Consider the following 22500-nt stretch of genomic DNA (forward strand, 5'->3'; position numbering starts at 1 on the left):
TATTTCTCATATTCGGGTTGAGGCATTCATCTTTTTGGAGATCGGGAAAGAATCGTTGTGTTGTCCAATGATACCTTTGATGTTTTGATAGAACACTGGGCACAGTTATTATTAAATGATTTCAACAAATGTACTTTCAGCTTAAAAACGTTGTTAAACAAATCAACCACCCTACCTGATGATAATCTGCAATCTTTTTTCTTTATTTTATTTATGATTATGTTTCTATTTATTATAATGTTTTACATTGTGACTGTTTTTACTATACATTTCTATTTATTTTCTTTATTTATTTTTGTATCTCACTTCATGTTCATGTTGCATTGTATTTAAATGTACGGAATTTGCCATGTAAATAAAGTTTGATTGATTGATTTATTGATTGATTGACTGATGTTTCAGTAGCACTACTTTATAACATAAAACCACTCTTTAAAATACATGAAAGCGAAATTTTTTATTCGGACGCGGTCATAATCACAAAGGAACGGCAATAACTCGTAATCTCTTTGTTTCCTCTATAAAATGAGGCAGCATTTCAAGGGTGAGTGCCAACAGACCTCATCACCAGTAAACAGATAGTTCCTCATCCTTTACCGAGAGTGGAAAAAAAGAGGTCTAGGATGAAGAAATAAAAAGGGGGTTGAGAGAGAGAGAGATAGATAGAGAGAGATAGAGAGAGAGAGGGGGGGGGGTTGTAGGAGGAGAGGGTTTTGATGAACGAGGACAGCTTGTGTGTTAAATGAAATGTGTTCTGTAGAAAAAAACACTCTGTTAAGAGAGGGGTTAAGAGGTGGTGTGAGGAGGTGCAAGGGAGTGTGTGTGTGTGTGTGTGTGTGTGTGTGTGTGTGTGTGTGTGTGTGTGTGTGTGTGTGTGTGTGTGTGTGTGTGTGTGTGTGTGTGTGTTTGTGGGGGTGGGGGTTAGCTGTGCATGGAGATAAGTTATCTGAGAAAAGGCCATTAGCTGCTACTTATCCCAAACCTCTCAGGAAATGTGGAGCGACAGGGAGATATTTCCTCCCTTTGCTGCGAGCAGTTACAATCGGCACTCGTTCGCTCACTCACTCCATCTCTCCTGCCGGGGGCCTCTCCCCGTCTTCTCCTCCCTGCCTTTCACTCTCCATCCTCTCTTTTCTCTGGCTCTTTGAAGTCCTCTCACTCTGTCTTCACTCTCGCCGTCCTTTCGCCTCCAGACTTCCATTCACCTCTCCGCCATTTATTTCTCTGTTTGTTCCCTTGTTTCCCTTGGTCCGCCTGTCAGGCTGCTGTATGTTCTTTCTTTCGTTCTTTCTTTCTTTCTTTCTTTCTTTCTTTCTTTCTTTCTTTCTGTCTTTATGATTGTGGGTGTTTGGGGGTGATTTTATACTACAAGTGATCCACACGGTCCGCAGATTTTCGCTCCATGCAGGTCCATAGTAAAATGCCAGATAATCTGAAATGTGAAATATCGCTATGATGATGTATTTTCATAAATGTTTATATTTTATTTCTAGATTTATATATTTTATATAAAGCAATTTAAATTTCCCTTGTGTTTGAAATGTGCAGTACAAATAAACTGGCCTTGCCTTTATTTGTTTCTTTCTTTCTTTCTTTCTTTCTTTCTTTCTTCCTTTCATCCTTTCTTTCTTTCTTTATTTCTTTCCCTACATAAACTATACTGTTTCTCTCTCTCACCCCTCCATCACCACTGACATCTACCTCCTCCCTCTCCTGCATCCATCCTTTTCCATCTTCCTTCATTCTTCTCCTGGTGGATCGGTCCCAAATGACTAACCGGTGCTGAAATGCATTAAGCCCCCCACCCCCACCCCGTTCTGTGCTCTGGAGCCCATCACCAACCTCTTTCACATCTGAGGAAGATTGAGCTCAGAGAGCATTGGGGGTGTCGGATTAGGCCCAATATATCAGAAAACACCTGCTCCTTCATAGCCCTCGACATTAACACACACACACACACACACATACATACAGTGGGATATGCTATAGATCAAGGCTGCAGAGTGGGCACCAGAGTCAGGCGTGTGATTGCTCTAGCATGTGCCGAGGAATGTTAATACTTGTTATTATGACAAAAGGAGCAGGGGCCAAACGGTGTGATTTAGAGAGACAACTGTAGCTGCAGCGGGAGGTGCAACCGGGCAAACCGGAGAGCTTTGATAAAATGTGCTGGAGTGAGAAAAAAACAGACAGAGTAGAAGACAAACAGAGTAACTGATAGAGAGACATCGGGAGAGACTGCATGGGGTGAGGGGTGAGAGAGCAAAAAGGGGTGAGTGTGCCCATTTTGTCAAGTCACAGCAGCGCGGCCACGCAGAGCACTTGCAATCATTGGTGGTTTGAACGGTAGATTTAGCATACTTTCTCTTGTTTTATGAGGATAATGTGGAATCTGTATTGTTGTGCGAGGAGATGAGGTTAGATGCTCTGTTAACTTTAATGGGACTTAAGGATCCGTAAGTGAAGTTGACACGGCATCATTAAATGGAGAGTAAGGCCACAGAGCAAATCTGCACTGTTGAAATGGAATGGAGTACATGGAGAAGTACAGCAATAAATTATATAAACGTGTGTGTGTGTGTGTGTGTGTGTGTGTGTGTGTGTGTGTGTGTGTGTGTGTGTGTGTGTGTGTGAGTGTGAGTGTGTGTGTGTGTGTGTGTCTTTCTTTGTATCGGTACACATGGCTATGCTTGTGTATAGTATGTGCTCCTTAAACTTCGCAGAGAAAATTACCCATTTTTCCATCCAAGCAGAGCAGCATTTGGTGCCGAGGGGAGAGGAGAGAGTGGAAACATAAAGTATTTCATTTTAAAAGGCAGGAGAATGGTCTATATCAGACATTTTAAACCTTAGTGGGTCCACTAAGACTGATATATTTTTTCATAAAAAGTATAAAGTATATGAAATATAAACCTCCGTACTCTATAAGGGAGCTCTGAACAGAGTCTCAGTCACAAGACCCAGTTACCTAATATGCTTATTTAGCCACAATCGGTTCCTTAGAGGCCTAAATGTGAATTGCAACACATAATATTAGTGGTGCTGGTTTATTAATAATAATAATCATAATAATAATAATTAAAAAAATAAAATCATTAATAATGCAACGCAGCATGGGCACCCCCTGGTCTGTCATCTCCTGGTTGCTCGTCTTGCAGAAAAACCATTATGACGTCTAGACAGTGCAACCTTCCTGTCTTTATAACAACAATCCATGTTTGGCTGTAAACCAGAACTTCTCATTGTTAGAACTCACCGTGTTGTCTTTTGTAATATAGCTGCACTCTCAGTGACAGGTGGCCGCGTCGGGCATGTCAGTTATTTGTTGACTTTTTTATTTGGATTACATTTTCAGTAAGTTACGCTTCCATGAAATACGAAAAACATTGTGGTATTTCTGTGGGTTATTACTATTGCACAGCTTCCATTTTTCCGACGCCTCACTGGATCTTGAACCTGACTGAGTCGCACATTTCATTGTTTTCGAGGGACGCGCCAAGGACATTTGAAGGATTCTTTTTTATTCTATTTTTCATTAATCTGGCAAAGTAATGTGGACCACGGATTTAAAATATCAATCAAACAGATCTACTGACATCTATCAGGGAAGAAGATACATAAATATGCACGTAAATTGATAGTTTGGTAACGTTGAAACACTACAAAGTGACCGCGTCTGAGCTGCATAATGGACGTAGTCCCCCTGGACATTCTCAATCGGAATCTGTACACTTATAGTAAATATTATGATGACCTCATAAAGCGTCTTTCTGTCAATCTCATCTCATTCATTTTAGAACAAAATTTGTGACGTGTCAGTTAATCAAGACCAAATTAGTATTTTGGGTCAAATTAGTTTCTGTTTTTCAATAATATCTGCTCCCTCTGTGGATCATTTTGAATGAAATTTAAACTATGAGATCCTTGTGACAAAGGGGGTTAAACAACACCTTAACTGTGTTTGTAGCTTATGCCGAAGTATGTGGTCCAGGTAGTTTTAGCCGAGTTGGACATATTTCAGCGTCAGATGTACTGGCTCGCCTGTGTTGAAATCGTTCAAAATTTGGTCGTTTTTTTTCACTAATACCTGCTTCGTATGGTATGAGCGAATGGTCGATTTGGATGAAACATCAAACACAAGGTCTTTGCGACAGCGCGGTTCAAACAAGACGTCACCTTGTTTGTGTGTTATTCCAAAGTTGGTGTTCCAGATAGTTTTAGGCTTCATAATTCTGAATTTTTTCCCCGAACAATAAGGGGCTTCCGAACAACAACACGGTGGGACCCCTATTAATAAAAGGAAAAAAAGAAAAACAATTGTCACAAAAAAAACCTGTCTATAAGTTTGTCAGCCTGAGGAGGGAGTGAATCTGGCATGCGAATAAAAGGAAGCGGGCTGGAGACGCACAACAGTCTCCTCACCCTGAGGAGCCACTGCTGAGGTGCCCATGTGCAAGGCATTAGTGTTCTAATCTGTTCTCTTGAGAATCTGGTGAAGTCGTTACAGGACACAAAGAAGGAGACCATTTATTGTCTCTTTCTTTATCCGGGTGAATGAGAGATCACAAAGAGGAAACGGGGCCAACCTGCGAGGTGTCATGATTGAAGATGATGGAGCTGAGGTCTCCACAGTTGTAGTGAGTGATGAGGTCCTCAGTGGTGTAGGAGCCCTGCAAACTGCCGGCACGGACGCTCTCGTGCTGTAGAAGCGTCTGGTTCAAGGCAAACACCACCTGGAGGGAGAGAAAAAGGCAAAAGACCCGGTTAAAAATGAGAGGAAAGCTTCTCGACTGAATATATTTACTAAACCAGTATGAGGAAAGAATGGTCATTTTGCCCTCTAATGACGATTAATACTTGAAAATGTGCAATATAGGTGCAATAAAATGAATCCTGCTTGGTTTCATGAGTATGTTATTGAAACAAAATGGTCAGGTCTGCTCAAAGTAAGTGTTGACTCACTCATTTGCAAGAAATGGGGCTGCGCTTGTGTCACATTTGTGAGAAAATCTCATGAGAATAAGTATATTTATGAGGCTGAAGAGCCATATTTGCAGACCAGATCAGAAGACAGACTTTTGCTTTCAACTGATTTATCCCCTAAAATGTAGACATAGTTTATGCCTTCCGTTACTTTCTGTACCCACAATCTGTTGTTGTCTCTGCTCCGTGCTACAGTGGAACCCTAACCCTTGCGTGCAGAGGAGAAATGGAGAAGAAGACGGTGTATTATATAGTGACTGTACTAGGAAACCCCTGCAAAGGATTATGCTGAGGCTTGGTGAAATACAAGTATATTGCAAGGTTTTTATTTCTTCCAGGATATTTTCATACACTTTCCATAGAAGCTGACTGCAGGTAAAAGCAGACCACAAAACAAATGGAAAGACTCCAAAATGTGTCCTGGACGAACAAGAGGGAAAGAGAAAGAGAAAGGGAAAGGGAAAGGGAAGGGAAGGGAAGCCAGGACGCCTGAGAGGCACAGGGGGGTGGGGGGGGGGGGTGCAGAAAAAGGGAGAGTGCCCCCTTTTAAAAATAACTTTCTCCCTCTCTTTCACTGGGGCTCTACGGCTGCACATTTACAGCAGCCATTAAAATCAGAAGTAAACCCTCTTTAGAGAGAATTTATTGTGTGCAGCCGCCAGCCAGACCCATGGCTGTGCAGCTGTCCCAGACACCAGGGGTTAACCCTCCTGCCGTAGACTCCCACGCCCGCCTCCATCGGCCCTGGCAACTATGGCCCGGCTGTCAATCACCGTTAAGCTTTCTGACAGCAGATGGAGGTGCGGAAGAAGAGTGCAAGGTAGCCCCCCCCACCCCCCCCAAAATATAGGATGTCATGCAGACTTGGTTTCACACTGTAACTGTTGCTACCACTCGGACTCCGTTGGCTGTCCCGTTTAACGGTGGCTCAGGTTGTGTACATTACGGCATCTGCGCCCCTCAATCTCTCTATTCCTAATTACCCGCAACTCAGGAAAACCCGACTTGAGTTTCTGTAAATACTGGTGGGAGAAGGCCAAGCGCTAGGTCGCTATGATTTGTGGAGCAGTTTAAGGCCCATGCAGCTGCACCACTGATGGAGCCCAACGTAAAAAAAAGAAAAAAGAAAAAAAAGACGTCTGAGCCGTATTTCACACAATTAGGTTCATGCCTTTGCACTCGTAAATACATAATACGGTACGTGGTGGATTGGATTCTTTAGCCATAGGTGACTTCCATGCTGAGCTACTCAGAAGTGGGTTGTCAGCTCGATGCTGTGACTCCATCTCTCTCTCTCTCTCTCTCTCTCTCTCTCTCTCTCTCTCTCTCTCTCTCTCTCTCTCTCTCTCTCTCTCTCTCTCTCTCTCCCTGGGGTTATTGTTTTCCCAGTGTTGCTTAGTTCTGTGCGTTCAGTTCATAGTGTCTCTTTACATTCTAAATTCTATACATAATGTATAGAGACAGCTGGTGAGCTGACGGCATGTATGCCTCTCTGATTCCAGTCTCTTTCTTCTTCACTCCACTTCTCCATTCCTGCCCCCCCCCCCCCCACTCCCCCGTCCTTTCTAGACATTCGACCGTCCTCTCATCTCGCTGCCAGCTCAGAACCTCAGTCCTTTCCTCCTGCTCCCGAGGCCGAGAACACAGACCAATCTTGTTTATTCTCCCCGACTTGTTTCATAGAATCTAAATTCACCACGCACAGCGCCGTCCTGTCGCCCTGCCAGGGAAGCATAATCCCAAAATGGGCCTTGATCAGACCTGAGAGTGCTTCAGGGCCCCCCAAAAAATATGCCTTTCATTTATTTATTTCATTTTTTTTTACTCGGCTCATACAGAACCAAACTGCCAGGCCTCCCAGAACCAGACCCCGAGGCCCCCGCTGACTTGGTAATGACAGTTTACCTCATTTCAGGTTCTATTTCCATCTTCCGTGAGCCGCTTTTATTGTCTATGCTTTCACGCAACTCACACACACACACACACACACACACACACACACACACACACACACACACACACACACACACACACACACACACACACACACACACACACACACACACACACACACAGACTCCAGGTCATGCAGAGGTGTGATGCCAGGCCTGGTGACGGCCTGTGCTGTTCATCTATTTTGCTAACAAGAAAAACGCAGCCACTTTGGTGAACCGGGTGCTGATGATGCTGATGTCAGCTTGGCAGTCAGCGGCCGCTGCCCCGAGCCCTTGACCCACAGGGCTCCGTGCCAGGCCCCGGGGGCTTTCCAAGAGAAACATGGCGGCAGGCTCCAGGCTGAGCGGGCTCCAGGCGTAGCGGGCTCCAGGCGGAGCGGGCGCTGGAGCTGGCAGACACCTGGCTGGACGTCTGTGGGGCAGACGGTGCCAGGAGTTTCCCCGAACAGCAGCAGAAAGGACAAACGGAAAAGACGGGGCACGCGAGAGCGAGAGGAAAGCCGGGTCGGTGGACAGAGAGAGCGAGACGCTAGAAGGGGCAGAGTGTTTGGGTTGTTAAGGAGGTTTGTTTTGTGAATATTGTCCGTCTCCTGGGAAAGGCACATCTCCGGGCTATTACCATGGCGCCACAGTGTGTGCTGATCATTGGTAGAGAGTGAACGAATGGAAAATGTAAATGCTGCATGTGTGAGTCTGTGTGTGTGTGTGTGTGTGTGTGTGTGTGTGTGTGTGTGTGTGTGTGTGTGTGGTACATTTGTATCAATGTGAGTATACTGTTTATTGTGTGTGTGTGTGTGTGTGTGTGTGTGTGTGTGTGTGTGTGTGTGTGTGTGTGTGTGTGTGTGTGTGTAATGTGTGTGTGTGTGTGTGTGTGTGTGTGTGTGTGTGTGTGTGTGTGTGTGTGTGTGTGTGTGTGTGTGTGTGTGTGTGTGTGTGTGTGTGTGTTAGCATGATCAAATGTGGGGGATGTGTTGAATGACCGGTTGGGTGTTATGTGGGATATTCAAGGTAACTACAGCACTGATGGCCACATGGTTTGCTACTGTACTGTACGCATTTCTCTCTCTCTCACACATCAAATAGGTTTGTTTGAAGCCCCCTTTATAATTGACAAAAGGTTTTTAGAAGAACAGAGCAGCTCGGTACATGGAAGGTTTTTTTGGAGACCTCCGGCCTCTCCGCGATCGAAACATTCCAAAAATCCATTAGCAAGCAATGGACAGAAACACAACAAGTTCGGGGCAGGGGTGGAGGGGTGGAGGGGTAGAGGGGTGGCGGGGAGATGTGGGTGGGGTTGGTAGTAGCAGGAGAAGAGGGAGGGAAAAAAAAAGAGAAATCGGAGAGATCTTTAATGTGCCAAAAAAGCGTCACTTATCAACGAGTGTGTGTGTGTGTGTGTGTGTGTGTGTGTGTGTGTGTGTGTGTGTGTGTGTGTGTGTGTGTGTGTGTGTGTGTGTGTGTGTGTGTGTGTGTGTGTGTGCAATAGCAATTGACCTTGAAGTGAGTAAAACCCCAACTGTTTGCTAGCATTAGTGTTAGCGGGTTTTCCGTCTGAAGGTTTTTACCACGGCTGTAACATGTAATGAGTAGGTGCCGATGACAGGGTGCTGGAACGGAGAGAGAGAGAGAGAGAGAGAGAGATAGAGAGAGAGAGAGAGAGATGGAGGTGAGGAGGGAGAGGGAGAGAGGGGGGGCATGAGGGAGGGAGATAGAGGGAGAGGGAGCAAGAGAGAAAGAGAGAAAAAGGGAGAGCGAGTGTGACAGAGACACAGAGAGAGAGAAGAGACAGAGTGAGGGAGAGTAAGAGAGAGGGAGATGGAGAGAGAGCGAGAAGGAGAGAGGGAGGGAGAGAGAGAGAGTGAGGGAGGGTGCAAGAGAGAGAGAGAGAGAGAGAGAGAGAGAAAAGGGAGAGAGAGAGTGTGAGTGAGGGAGAGAGAGAGAGAGCAAGAGAGAGATGGAGAGAGAAAGACAGAGAAGAGAGAGCGAAGGAGGGTAAGAGAGAGAGGGGGAGATGGAGAGTGAGAGAGAGGAAGGAGAGAGAGAGGGGGAACTTATATCAACTCTACTTCCCTCCACCATAATACTCCCTGACTGAAATTGAAGAATGTGAGTGTGAGTGTCGACCACGTTAAGGTGAATCTTGGTAAATATGTACTGTTTTAGCGTTTTCACAAGATTGTACAACAGAATCTAAGAACTGTCATTCGTTTAGAACGACGCCCGATAGCCACACGGACACACACCCCAAATCAGAGGGCAGCAGTGCAGCACAGATGTCAGCAACGCTGCAGACGAAGAAGAAGGGCCACGAAAAAAAACATGCAAGATGGACACACAAGGACCGCAAAGATTTATGGTTTGTTCTAAAGTCACACAAAAAAACCAACAACCCTTTTACGCCAGATGGAGGTCAGCATCAGTGGAGCATGGGGGTGCCTGTGGATGAAGTGAGATGCAGGCTGTTGCTATAATATAACAACAACAATAAAAGAATATGTGGGGGAAAAAAATCAAGCACAAAGCCCCCCCCCAAATAATCCAAAGTTGATCGAGAGATAGAGCCCAAATAAAGAAATGGGACTTATAAGCCCCTTTGGGACTTGGGAGCACCGGGCTCAGGTGCATCCGAACCGGCGAACTGGAGATCCAGCTCCACCAATCAAGAACCTGCAGCAAGACAGCGGCACCAGAGAGCGACTCTCACAGTAGCACTGCTGGTGTTTATTTATTGGCGGTGGGAAAACCCCCCACATTTAATAAGAACAACTACTGACATCAGAACTAAAAGCTTGCCTGTGATTTCATTCTGTGGTCGGCTCCCGTTCCCTCTTTATTTGGCGCTCTCTATCACTTTCTCTCATCCTCCGCTCTACTTTATATTTACACACATTCTCTCTCTCTCTCGCTCCCTTTCTCCCTCTCTCTCTCTCTTTCTCTCTCTCTCCCTCGATCTCTCTCCCCCTCTCATCTCCACGGTGGTTAAAGACAAACGAGCCTCCATCCATTCCACCGTGCCGCAAACAGACCGTGTTGAATAAAGAACAAAGGGAAGAAAGAGTGATAGCATGAAGAGGCGGAGGAGAAACGGTGGAGAAAGAACAAAAGCCGGAGAGATGAAAAGCGTGAGAGAATGGTAAAACAAATAAAGGCTTGTTATCTGAAGGTAGCATGTGCTGTACAGATGGAGGTTCTTCCTTTGGGGAAAGGTGGGGCCAAGGGCCAAGGGCCTGGACTGGCCTGGCCTGGACTGGTTTGGACTGGACAACAGGACTGGACTAGACTGGACTGGTTTGGACTGGACAACAGGACTGGACTAGACTGGACTGGTTTGGACTTGACAGGACTGGACTGGACTAGACTGGACTGGACTGCGCAGGAATTGACTGGATTGGACAGGACTGGACTAGACTGGACTGGTTTGAACTGGACAGGACAGGACTAGACTGGACAGGACCGGACTGGACTGGACAGGACTGGACTAAAGTAATTTGAAGCCCTGCTGATAAAGAAAACATTCCAAAACAGCTTCAAGGCGATGTGTTCACTCAAGAGCCCCCCGAGAGACGGTTCGGTTTCACCGCCAGGGAAAGAGAATCTCGAGACCCCTGACCCGGGACATGCACTGCTGGGTTCCTCTGGGCTGAGCTGGCCTCTCCCATGGGCTCGGGCTCCAGACATCCAGAGGGGAACGGGTTCACAGCACCCTGGGGTGAGCGCGGGGGGGACCGGGCTTGAAATAACATCTAGGGCCTTGACAAAAAGAGGACAAGTGGGATATCTCATCTCCGTTCCCTCCCAGTGCCCCAAATGGGGGTTTTACTGAGATGTGTGTGTGTGTGTGTGTGTGTGTGTGTGTGTGTGTGTGTGTGTGTGTGGGTGGGTGTGTGTGTGTGTGTGTGTATGTGTGTGTGTATGTGTGTGTGTGTGTGTGTGTGTGTGTGTGTGTGTGTGTAAGACAGCACCCGTGCAAGGAAGAGATTTAAGAGGGAAAAAACAGATTGCGTGAAACAGACACACTGAGGCCATCAGTGCTTCCCACCTGCGTGTTAGTGCCTAAAAGTGGAAGTGTGGAAATTAATACAGGATACATTCTTTTTCCCAATAAAATGATTCTGAATATATCAACCCTTGCATCCATTTATTTCTCAACCTTTATTTTTTTAATCAGTTTTTCAGTTACACTCTTCCTGTTCAAGGGAGCGTGTTTTAGAAACGGGGCAGCGGGCGTCCGACCAAAGTCCAACTCTGAAAAGCACCTTGAACACATTACCTTGGAGCCCAAAACACCACATCAAAGTTGTCTGGACCGTCTCACCTGACGGGTACACAACAGATTAATCAACCAGACCCGAACAATCTGTTATGATTTTGTTGTTGTTTTTGTGTTGCTTGTCTACTTCTTCCCAGCCCTGCGTCCTCCAGGGAACCCTGTAACCTGTCAGAGGCTGTAAAAAGCAGCTCCCAAACTTAAAAATGCTTCAAATGCAATCACCGATCTCAGAGCTTTGCCAAAATATTTTTACGGCCTCTCTGCGCCTTTCAGAGTAGAACGCTGCTCACTGGAGGGTAACCAACACTTTCAGCTGATTACGTCTGGCACGGAGTGCAGCACACCAGAGCCCCCTGCCCGTCCAAGACTTTATCCCTCTTAATACCCACTGTACACACACACACACACACACACACACACACACAGATGCAATATCCAGCATGCACACATAGACATAAAAGAAACAAATAAAACAAATAGACTCACAAACAAACGCAAGCATTCAAATACATACACACAGACACACACACAAACACACACACACACACACACACACACACACACACACACACACACACACACACACACACACACACACACACACACACACACACACACACACACAGATGCAATATCCAGCATGCACACAAAGACATAAAATAAACAAATTAAACAAATAGACTCACAAACAAACGTAAGCATTCAAATACATACACACAGACACACACACAGACACACAGACACACACATATACACAGTACAGTGGCACAATCACTGTCAATGGCAAAGTCAGTGATCTAGATCACCAGGGCCCAACCTGAGGGTCTTTGCTAACCCGAACCCAAACCCTAAATACATTTTGTGTATCTCTTCAGGAAATGGAAACCCGCAGCATGCAGGTGCACAGACCATTAATCACAAGGAGGTGTAAAGGGGACCTATTGTGCTTCTTTTCAACAAGTTAATCTAGGTGAAATCCCTAAAACAAGTAGTTTTGATCGTTTTTTTTGCTGAAAATACCACTCCGATTATGCTATTCTAACATACATTTATACCTTCCTGTTCCGGGATGCTCTGTTCAGTGGGTGGCGCCACCTACCTGAGGCCCCTACTGTAGTTGGGTCCTTGTATTTACTCCGTAATCTTTCACTGCTTTCACCTAATCAGTCAACCAAAATCTGTTTCCAAAACAAATCTGAGATGGGAAATAAGCAATCCGGTTGCTGAATCTTCTCTTATATCTTCACTCATTTCGTTGCGGTCACCCAACCCGGTCTCAAGCTTTCTCGTGCTCAGTCACGAAAAATCTATTGAACCATGTCCCTGAGCAGGATTGTCGGACTATTTTCGTGTTACACATAACGACATGAGGAGGTGGGGGTGAGGGGGACCATGGATGTATTAAAATTTTAAATGCATGGGTTTACATTTCATTCTATCACAAAATAAAAGCGGGATACTGGTTTCTCTTTTCCTCTATTGAATGGTCTATTAAATTCGTAAAAACAAGGTTTCCCGGAACATATGGTGTAACTTTACCGACATGTACCGTTTAACCTCCTGGAATTTGGAACACCACGCTTGCTTTTAAACTGTTACTCACTACTACAAATGATGTAATAACAGGATAACTTGTAACTATCGTTTTTATTTGGGGGGGGGGGGGGTTGCATGTCATGAATGCTGTTATGTAACAATTGTGTGCATGTGTGTTTTAGACTTTACTATACTGTCATACACTTAATAGTGATGACAGTATAGTAAATAATCATAATTGTGATTACAGGTGGATTTGGCTTCAGAAGGGGAAAATGTTGGTGTCGCCCCCCCCCTAAACTGTAGGAATCCCAAAAGACTTCACGTTGGAGCTCAAAACATTTGTGGACTCCTGCCCTGAGCTGTCTTCTTAACCATATAAACACTATCATACAATATAAATAAACTATATTTGTATTCTATAATAGTGTTTATATAGTTAGGATCTTATAAATAAAACATATTCTATTTAATCATGTTCATTGTTCAATAAAGCTTGCTAATTCCGTTTAGGGCTGCAGATACTTCCCATCACCAATCCCATTTGAATTTGTATGCTTTATTATTTTTAATATTCGAACATGTGACCCACCGCATGCTGACCCGGCACATTTCGGGGCAGGCTACTTCTGGCAAGACGTGAAAAACATCAGAAATTCATTTTCTTTTTATTTCTAAATATTATATAAATATTTAGGAAACTTGAATGAAATAAACAAATATTAAAAAGTCGAGGCCACTGAGATCCAGCAGCATTTCACAAGTCCCTCATCAACTCGCTGAACTCAAAACGGCATAAACGGCGATCTTACAGGTCCCTTTGATGCAAACATGCAGATCAAGATCACTCTTCCATAGTCTGTGTGATGTGAATTCAGAATGGGAAACCATTTTAATAAAATAAGGTTATAAATGAACCTGGACAACAACGGGTCTTCTTTGTGTGACAAAATAATGTCGTGCTGCAATGCCTCAGCGCACACAAAAAAGAGCTGACGTAATTTCTGTAAACGATGTTTAAAGGAACTACAACAAATAACCACCAGAAGCAAGAAATGTCACTTCTCTGTGAGAAGATCATCTGGGTGTTGTTATGAATTACGAAAGAGGCCGGCAGAAGCTCTCAATCATATTGCGAAAACTGGCAGCGGGAGGCAGCGCGGTGGGGTGCTCCCAGAAAACAACAATTTTTCCAAAAATGAAATGAAAGGATTAACTTGAATTATACATTTTCCAATATTTTTAAAAACGAATGATTCAAATAACATTTCAGAAAAAACACATTCAATGTTATTTTATTGAAGGAGTAAAGCACTGTCCAAATGTAACCATTTAAAAGCACTCAATGTGTTTCTAAATGGGTAAAACCTTGATTTTGAATATGTAGCTTCAAAAATATTTGCTTGATTCCCACAAGTGATACGGTGTTTGGAAGCTCTGATTTACACTTTCACATATATTTCATAGAAAAAACAAAAATGTCAAATTTCGAAATCCGACCCTGAAGTACGGGGTGGGTCAGATATAATCAAATTTTTAATTCTCAAATGTAGTACTGGGGGGGTTCCGCAGCGCTGATCAGCGTTTGTTTTTTTTTTTTCAAACAAAGCAAATAAAAACTGTAGATGTATTTAATTTACTGCTTCCTGCTGCTGCACGGCTGCGGAGAAAATCGCGGGTTGCTCCTTAAAGAAGTCCCGCCCGTGTTCTCAAGGTCCAGTGCGGTCGACGAACCAGTGGTTGCGAATCTCTGCACTAGAGAGCATTCCTTCAGTGATGGTCGGTTTATTTCCCACTTTCATCGCCACATCTGTGGAATTACTGGACATTCTGGTCAAAGACGCACTCTCCCTTGTACACAAAGTGAAACACCTCGTGAGTCTCCGCCGACCCGGACTTCGCACAGTAACCGGATTATTTCTCTCTAATGTGCGTTCACTGTGCAACAAACTGGGTGAACTAATATTGAACTTTATTGCTCTTCACATATGAATTGATTCGCTAAAGTTAGCCAAATTATATTTATAATTTATAACCAATTATTTATTTATTAAAACATATACAATCGAATGGCAATTTCAGCATTTGAATAGTTTATTTTTTTTATATTCTAATTCTATTCCAATTTGGAAATTTGTTCCTGCAGTCCCTGGTGTTAGTTTGAGAATTAAAAGGTAAATGAACCAAACAGCTATGTCTTGGGTCCATTATTGTAACATCAGATGGGCATAGGTCTTGTTTGACAGTGTTTACTGTTATCATTTGCTTCTACTGGGTAATTATACTGTCAAAGTGGGAGAACAGCACATACCTTGTTGGTTCTGAGTAATTACAGAGTAGTACTCTGTACCTACAGATTAACAAGGGGATAACAGCGGATCTTTATAATCCCGCCCCGTGTTGTTACTCTGTACTTACAGAGTAAGTACTCTAATATACATATGTATATTATTACATTACTGTATTATTACATTACTGTGTGTTTCATTCTTGGTTGACAATACAATTAAGCCTTCCAGTGAGGTAAGTTATGCTTTCTACTCCAGCCTGCCCATTATGAGTTTCTGCAGTGCTGGACCAACATGCCTGTTAGGTGCCAATTTTCCAAAGTATAGACTCATTTCCAGACTTGTTCTTTTTCAAGATCATACAATGAAGTTGAAAACATAAGCATTATGAATCCCTGGAGTGTCACTGAAGCTTGCCTGCTGAACTCACATGTATAAAAAATGATTGTCACAACTGCCATGGGAGGGCAAAAGCATTTGTTTTTATTGCACTTCATCCACTCCTTGATCCATATGAGGAAATTACACGGTACATGTCGGGAACTTACACTCTAAATCCCCAAGGGAGTTATACCATAAGTTCTGGGAAGTTACACGGCAAGTGATGGAAAGTTACACTCTAAAAAGCAGCCCGTCTTTTAAAGCGTGACCGAAAATCTCCCCATTCAAATTAATTGGTGTCAATGTCGTTCTGTGAAGGACGAAATAGAGTCTTACAATCGTACTCCAGGACACGATTTGATAGATTCCTTTTCGTGACTATGAGCTCGAAAAAGCGTGAGACCATGTTGCGACACCACACCGGGACACCTCATCCGGTGATTTTTTGTTTGATGTAAACGTCAGAAAATAAAATAAAATAAATACATCTACGATAAAATCACACTATTTTTATTGGTCTTGTTTGAAGAAACACGCAGCGGATCATGCAAAGCAGCCTAGTCTATGTACCGCATACTTTTTTGTTGTTGAAGGAAACACAGCAGAATTATTTTTTAAATACGTACATTTCCATCGTCTACAGTTTTGTCACAAACAGTGGGTATTAATTAGTCTTTATTTTAAAAGATTTGTGCTGGTCTGTTAAGCGAACAGAGCAGTTCCCTGCGGCGCTTGTTATTTCTCCAGCTGTGGGCGGAGTTACTCAGAGGGCAGTTCTAATTCTACAGAGGCACCAAGTGACGTAGAAGGGATCGCAAATCTGAACGGCTTATCTCATCTCATGTCAACTGAAATTGACAGTTCACAAAAAACTGACTGAGTTGTCTTATTTCACGGTTTTTGTGTTAGTAGGCCCATCAGAGACACAAATGCATGTGCAAACACTGTAGCGCACAGTTTTTCACAATAGGTCCCCTTTAAGGTAGGCACAGAAGATGAACACGGAACATTCACCAGAGAACTTTGTTGAACACAATGTACTTGTGTATGACTTGGCATCTTTGTTGCTCTACTCAACCACAGCTGACAGTTCAGCCTTTGTTTCCCCCGTTGATTTATTTCCCTTCCCACACTCTCCTTCAATTCTCCCTCCCTCTGTCTCTCTCTCTCTCTCCCTCTCTTCCTCTCTATCTGGTTGAGTGAGTCTCTGGTCTTTCTCACCCGTCCTGCTGTCTCCCGCCTCAGCCCAGGAAATCCAGGGATTACCAGGGGGACAATCCGAGTGGCAGAGGCCTGCTGCTCCCAGCGTCCACAGAAAGCCAGCTATTCTTCACTGGCCTTGCCCTGCCACATCTCCCTCTTCCTCTCTCAGGGTCCCCAGCCACCACCCCCACCCGCCCAACCCAACCCCCCCTGGACTCCAGGACCCCCGCAGACACCCGCATGTCCCCACCAAAACCTAACCCCAGTCTCCCATTGTACTGTTGCCTCTCTCTTTAAAGCCCCAGCAGTTCCACCCCTATCCCCATTCACCTCGTTTCGTCCCTCTTAATAAGAGCCCGCGGGGGGATCGCCTCTGCTCCCTTTACACTTGTCCACTAACAAACCCCGCTGTTTGACTTGGCAGCTCCAGTGCCGCGCCAGTCATCCTGGCTTTCCTGCCTTCCCCGAAAAAAAGGAGGCAGAGAAAATACAAAAGTAGTGTTTGATCCTGCGGTGAAAAATACCAGCAGCTGGTTCCTTGTCGAAAATGTCCACATAAAAATGGGAACTGGGCAGAGTAAGAGAGAAAAGAGAGGCAGAGAGAAGGGGGAGAAAAACGAGGGGAAGAGCAGCGCAAAGCAAATCTATGTTTTCGTGAATCCCCGTCCTGTGAGAGTGGTAAATGAGCAAAGACTTAAAAGGCGTAAAAGTAAACGGGACAACACAGGTAAACAGCACAGAGGTGTGTAGGCGTAGCACAGAAGGAGACAAGGAAGGAAACTTTGAATCAGGTATCAGGTATAAAAGGTTTCTTTGCCCCAACAACCGGGGTTCAATTTTCAGGTACACAATACTGAAACACCTTCAGATCAACAATTTCAGGGCCCTATACGAGACAAACATGGCTTTTTCTTATGGCTGGCTATTTTATGAAGTTCCTCTGAACATTAAAAATGCAGTGTGTAGAACACCCTCTCTCGAGCCAGTGTTCAGTGTTTGTCCGTTATGGGCCACGGTCGAAACATACAAAATGGCGGCCGTGGAAGCGTACCCACTACCTATGTAGATAAAAATGGCACTTACAAACATACTTATGAATATTATATTCCATTTATGCCAAGTCCGTTCCATAAATTCTACACACTGCGACTCTAAAGGAATAGTTGAATTTTTTCAAGTTTATCCTTCTCTGCCACCCAGTCACCTTGAATTCGCTGTCAGACCGCTGTGGCATCATGTTCACTTTGCCTGCAATGTGGAGAGAGTTTTCACACTGAACGCAGCTACCTACTACATGACGAGTGAGTATAAAATAGGGATAAACTCCCAAAAAAATCCAAACAACTCTTTTCACTAAACCAGCGGTCCACCAGTAACTGACTCTTCCGCTGTTCTAGGGAGACACATTATCTATGTGGACTCCATTACGACGTGTGATCCTATCCAAACCAGATGAGATCAGGCTTCTAAATGCCATGAAAAAGAAGGAGAGAGAGAGACAGAAAGGGGGGGAGGGAGGATTGCATGAATATGTATAAAACATGTATCCATTCCAAATCCAGAACCTGCCCTCTCTCTCCTCCTCAGTGTGTTGTGGTCGGGCTAATGGCTCGACATCTGAGGGTCTGGTTTGAAACATGAGAGCAGAGCGTAATCTCCGGCATTAAGATAAATTGTGTATTGAAAGAAAAAAAAAAACAGAATCAATCCACAGAAATGGACAATGTCGGCCCACACGGTTAATACGAGACTAGCCAGTGCACTGATTTTGGTTCTTGTAAGAAAATACTCACAGGATCAAAGGTCTGTTAGTGTGTGTGTGTGTGTGTGTGTGTGTGTGTGTGTGTGTGTGTGTGTGTGTGTGTGTGTGTGTGTGTGTGTGTGTGTGTGTGTGTGTGTGTGTGTGTGTGTGTGTGTGTGCGTGTAAATGTGTGTGTGAGCACATGTGTATGAGGATATGAAACATGTGCACATGCACATAAGTGTGCATGTGTGTGCGCCTCTGGTGATTTCATTTCAAGCCCTACTATTGTGTTCGGGTCAAATTCCCGAAGTCTACATGTGTGAAACAACGCAAAATGCTTTAAAGGTATCCGACTCTCTCTGCACGACGTCAGCACATCCCGGATTTCTTTATGCAATAGGCTTTTCTGCTCCATCCGATACACTGTAGGTTTCTCCTAACATAAACTAATAAAATTGTGTGTTTTTATTGTAGATGTATTTATTGTATTTTGTTTTATATAATTAAATTAAATGTTATTTTCCGACGTTTACATGAAACCAAAAATCCCCCGCGGTGCGGTGTCCGTGTCTCCCACAAGCTTGGAGCCCGGCAACCAAAGTCGTAAAAAACCTTTGAGTCAGGCCTTGTAGATAAGTGACTGCATTGCTTATGTCTCGCCTCAAATTTGTTCAGAAACAGATTTTGGTGGAGTGATGAAGTGAAATCAGTAAACGTTGTGGAGTAAATACAACCAAACCCGGAAGACATGCTCAAACGCCATTTACTCACAGAACCTGGAGCCTTAAACAACGTTTTGCCTGAAACAGTTTTGAAACAGGGGGGTTAAGAGGCATGTTAGAATGGCTAGAATGCATAATCTAAGTGGTATTTTCAGCAAAAAACTTCAAAAACATGTTTTGGGGACCTCAGAGACCTAGACCATAGATAGACAGTGCACAGCCGGCATCCCTGTTGCCCTGTAGGGCAACAGGGGTTGGTGGAGGGATGGGGGGTTGGTGTAGGGCCTACACCAACCCCCTTCACCTACCAGCCATAATGCCTCTATTTCTCTATCCATCTATCTATCTATCTATCTATCTATCTATCTATCTATCTATCTATCTATCTATCTATCTATCTATCTATCTATCTATCTATCTATCTATCTATCTATCTATCTATCTACCTATCTATCTATCTATCTATCTATCTATCTATCTATCTATCTATCTATCTATCTATCTATCTATCTATCTATCTATCTATCTGTCCCTCTCTCTCTCTCTCTCTCTCTCTCTCCCTCTCTGTTGCATCGGGCATACATTTCCTCAGATAGTAGTAGCAGTAGAACTTTATTTGGTTGAACATGCAGTGAAAACAGTGATTACAAAGGATCAAAAAACACTATATACATTTAAAACATGATATACAACATATATAGACAATACTATAATAAATACTATAATATATAAATAAACGTAAAAAACATAGAGTATATGTAAAAAATATAGAGTACATCATGTTTACCAAGCGTGGTTACGTGGTCAAGCTGATATTACCTTTTTTTATTGGACTTTAGCAGTGAAATGGCTGGGGGTGTGAAGGAGTGTTATGTCTGTTATTTTTTCCGAGGGGGTATTTGAAGCGGTAAGGCAAGATGTGAAACTCGAGGCTACTCATCAATTTCCACATCCTGAACATCCATTTTAGTGTTTTACAGGGTTGAAGTGATGACATCCAAAATCAATACACATATCCTTGTACTTTGTCACATTTCCTTGCAAAAAGGCTCCTTGACACCGTCTTGAAAATAATTTGTGATAGGACCATAGGATATTTCTCCCTCCTCCAGAAGGCTCCCTACTGTATAGTATAACCTTGTCATCTGCTAACTTCGCAATGTGATGGTTTTCAATCTCACTGCGGCAGTCATTCGTGTACAGGACATATAGGAGAGGAGAGAGTAAACAGCCCTGGAGAGACACAGTTGATCTTGAAGATTCACTCTCTCAGATCTGTTGGCGAGGAAGTCCAAGATCTAGCCAACGATGTTCGTATCCAACCCAAAACGCTCAGTAAGCTTTTGCACCAGCAGGTGAGGCTGTATGGTGTTGATCAGAAGTCCACGAACAACAGTCTGGCATGGTTTGCACCACCCTCTAACTGCTTGAAGATGAAGTTGAGTATAGCTGCAACCCGGACCCCCCTACTGGATTGTCTCTGTTGCAGTATCTGTTAGAGACTTTTGTGACCTGGAGCTTTCATCTCCCCCTATCAGCTCACAGCTTTTTCTCTTTGATGGATCCTCTCCCCCACCAGGTCACTGAACTTTGTTTATCCAGCTTTTGCACGTCACTGCGTTTGGTTTGTTAGGCTCTGTGCAGTTGTATACAAGCGTATGTATATGTATAAATATGTCCTGTTAAAGAGCATATACTACTTCCCTGGGCTCCGTCACTTCTTCCTGATTCTGCCCCAACCTCATGCCAGCTGCCCCTCTCTCGTATCCTTTTTTTTTTAACCCTGCGCCGTGGCTCCATCAGACGCTATGCAGTGTAATCCCAGACAAACACACCATTTCACGGCAAATCAGCGGGAGAAATGTCCAATTTCATGCAGCACAGTCCAAGAGGAGAAACGCTGTGTGAGAGCCAGAAGAGAGAGAAAGGGGGAGTCAGAGTGTGACTGAAACAGAAAGAAAGGGTGTGTGAGAGCAAGAACGACTGCAATTTAGGTTGTTGCCTGGCAGCAGAGAAACATAATGAGTGAGTGTGTGCGTGTTTGTGTGAGTGTGTGTGTGTGTGTGTGTGTGTGTGTGTGTGTGTGTGTGTGTGTGTGTGTGTGTGTGCGTGCGTGTGCGTGCGTGTGCGTGTGCGTGTGCGTGTGCATGCGTTTGTGTGTGTGTGTGTGTGTGTTAAACTCTTCTGTCAGCACATCTGTGATAAGAGAGAGAGAGAGAGAGAGAGAGAGAGAGAGAGAGAGAGAGAGAGAGAGATAGAGACCGAGAGATCAAATCACTTTGCCAATGAGAACAAGCTGTCTGGGTGACATACACACCTTCCTATAATGCGTATACACACACACACACACACACACACATACACACACACACACAAACACACACAAAGGTCTGACCACACACCAAGGTCAAATAAGTAATTTATGTATTGATTTTTCACAGTACTTTGTATAAAGCTGAAATGAAATTGAATCATAAAAAAGAAATGCTGTAATGACTCCAAGCGGCCAACTAAAACCCTTTTCATCTCATTGATTTAGGATCAAATATTAAACCATCTGCCAAAGCTTGCTAATGTGTGACAATCATAAATAAACCTTAGTTCTGTTTGCTGTGTGGAGAAAGCATGAGGGGTGAAGCGGGACGTGGAATCGGCTGGAGGTACCCTTTGTGTGTGTGTGTGAGTGTGTGTGTGTGTGTGTGTGTGTGTGTGTGTGTGTGTGTGTGTGTGTGTGCGTTCGCGTAAAATCACCCTGACGTCTCTGACCTCAAAAGTAAACACACAAACACACACAAATCAACTCCATACATCACTGCAGTTAACACAGTGTCGTTTGACCAATCTCTCTCTCTCCCTCCCTCCCTCCCTCCCTCTCTCTCTCTCTCTCTCACTCTCCTCCTCTCACCATCTCTCTGCTTCTCTCTCCCCCTCTTCTCTCCCCCTCTCTCTCACCCTCTTTCTCTCTCTCTCCCCCTCCCCTGCCTCTTTCTCCCTCTACCTCTCTTTCCTTCTCTCTTCTCCTTCCCTCTCTCCCCCTCTCCCCTACTCTCTCAGAGCCGCAGTGAAGTGTGGGGTGTGAATGAAAAGCAGATGGAGACCAGTCTAACAACCAGTCTACGGCCTTTCACTTCATGATCCACTGGAACGAGCTCACACTGAAGGGCGTCTCAGTCCAGCTCTCTCTGCTCAACTGATCACGGCACAAAACACATGCACACACAGGGTGACACATTTGGCTCGAACGGATTCAGGCTTCACTTACAAATATACAAACTGTAATTGCTTCTCATCAATATTTTCTTCTAATATATATTATTACTATAATATATATTAGATATATAAATATATATAATATTTATAAATATATGTAATATTTATTAATAAATTACAACTCATTCACAACCACTGTATATACTAT

General features: G+C 44.0%; 1 protein-coding gene across 1 annotated transcript in view; it reads right to left on the reverse strand.

The window, feature by feature from the left end:
* The window catches only part of trabd2b (TraB domain containing 2B), a gene marked incomplete at its 5' end in the record, with an annotated part of 83171 nt that overhangs the window by 28391 nt on the left and 32280 nt on the right, over nt 1-22500 (reverse strand). The window contains one exon of the mRNA XM_080003012.1: nt 4587-4733. Coding sequence (XP_079859138.1) covers nt 4587-4733 — 147 coding nt within the window. The remainder of the gene's footprint in view (nt 1-4586; nt 4734-22500) is intronic.

This window comes from Zeus faber (genome assembly GCF_960531495.2).
Source record: "Zeus faber genome assembly, chromosome: 1".
Taxonomy (NCBI): Eukaryota; Metazoa; Chordata; class Actinopteri; order Zeiformes; family Zeidae; genus Zeus; species Zeus faber.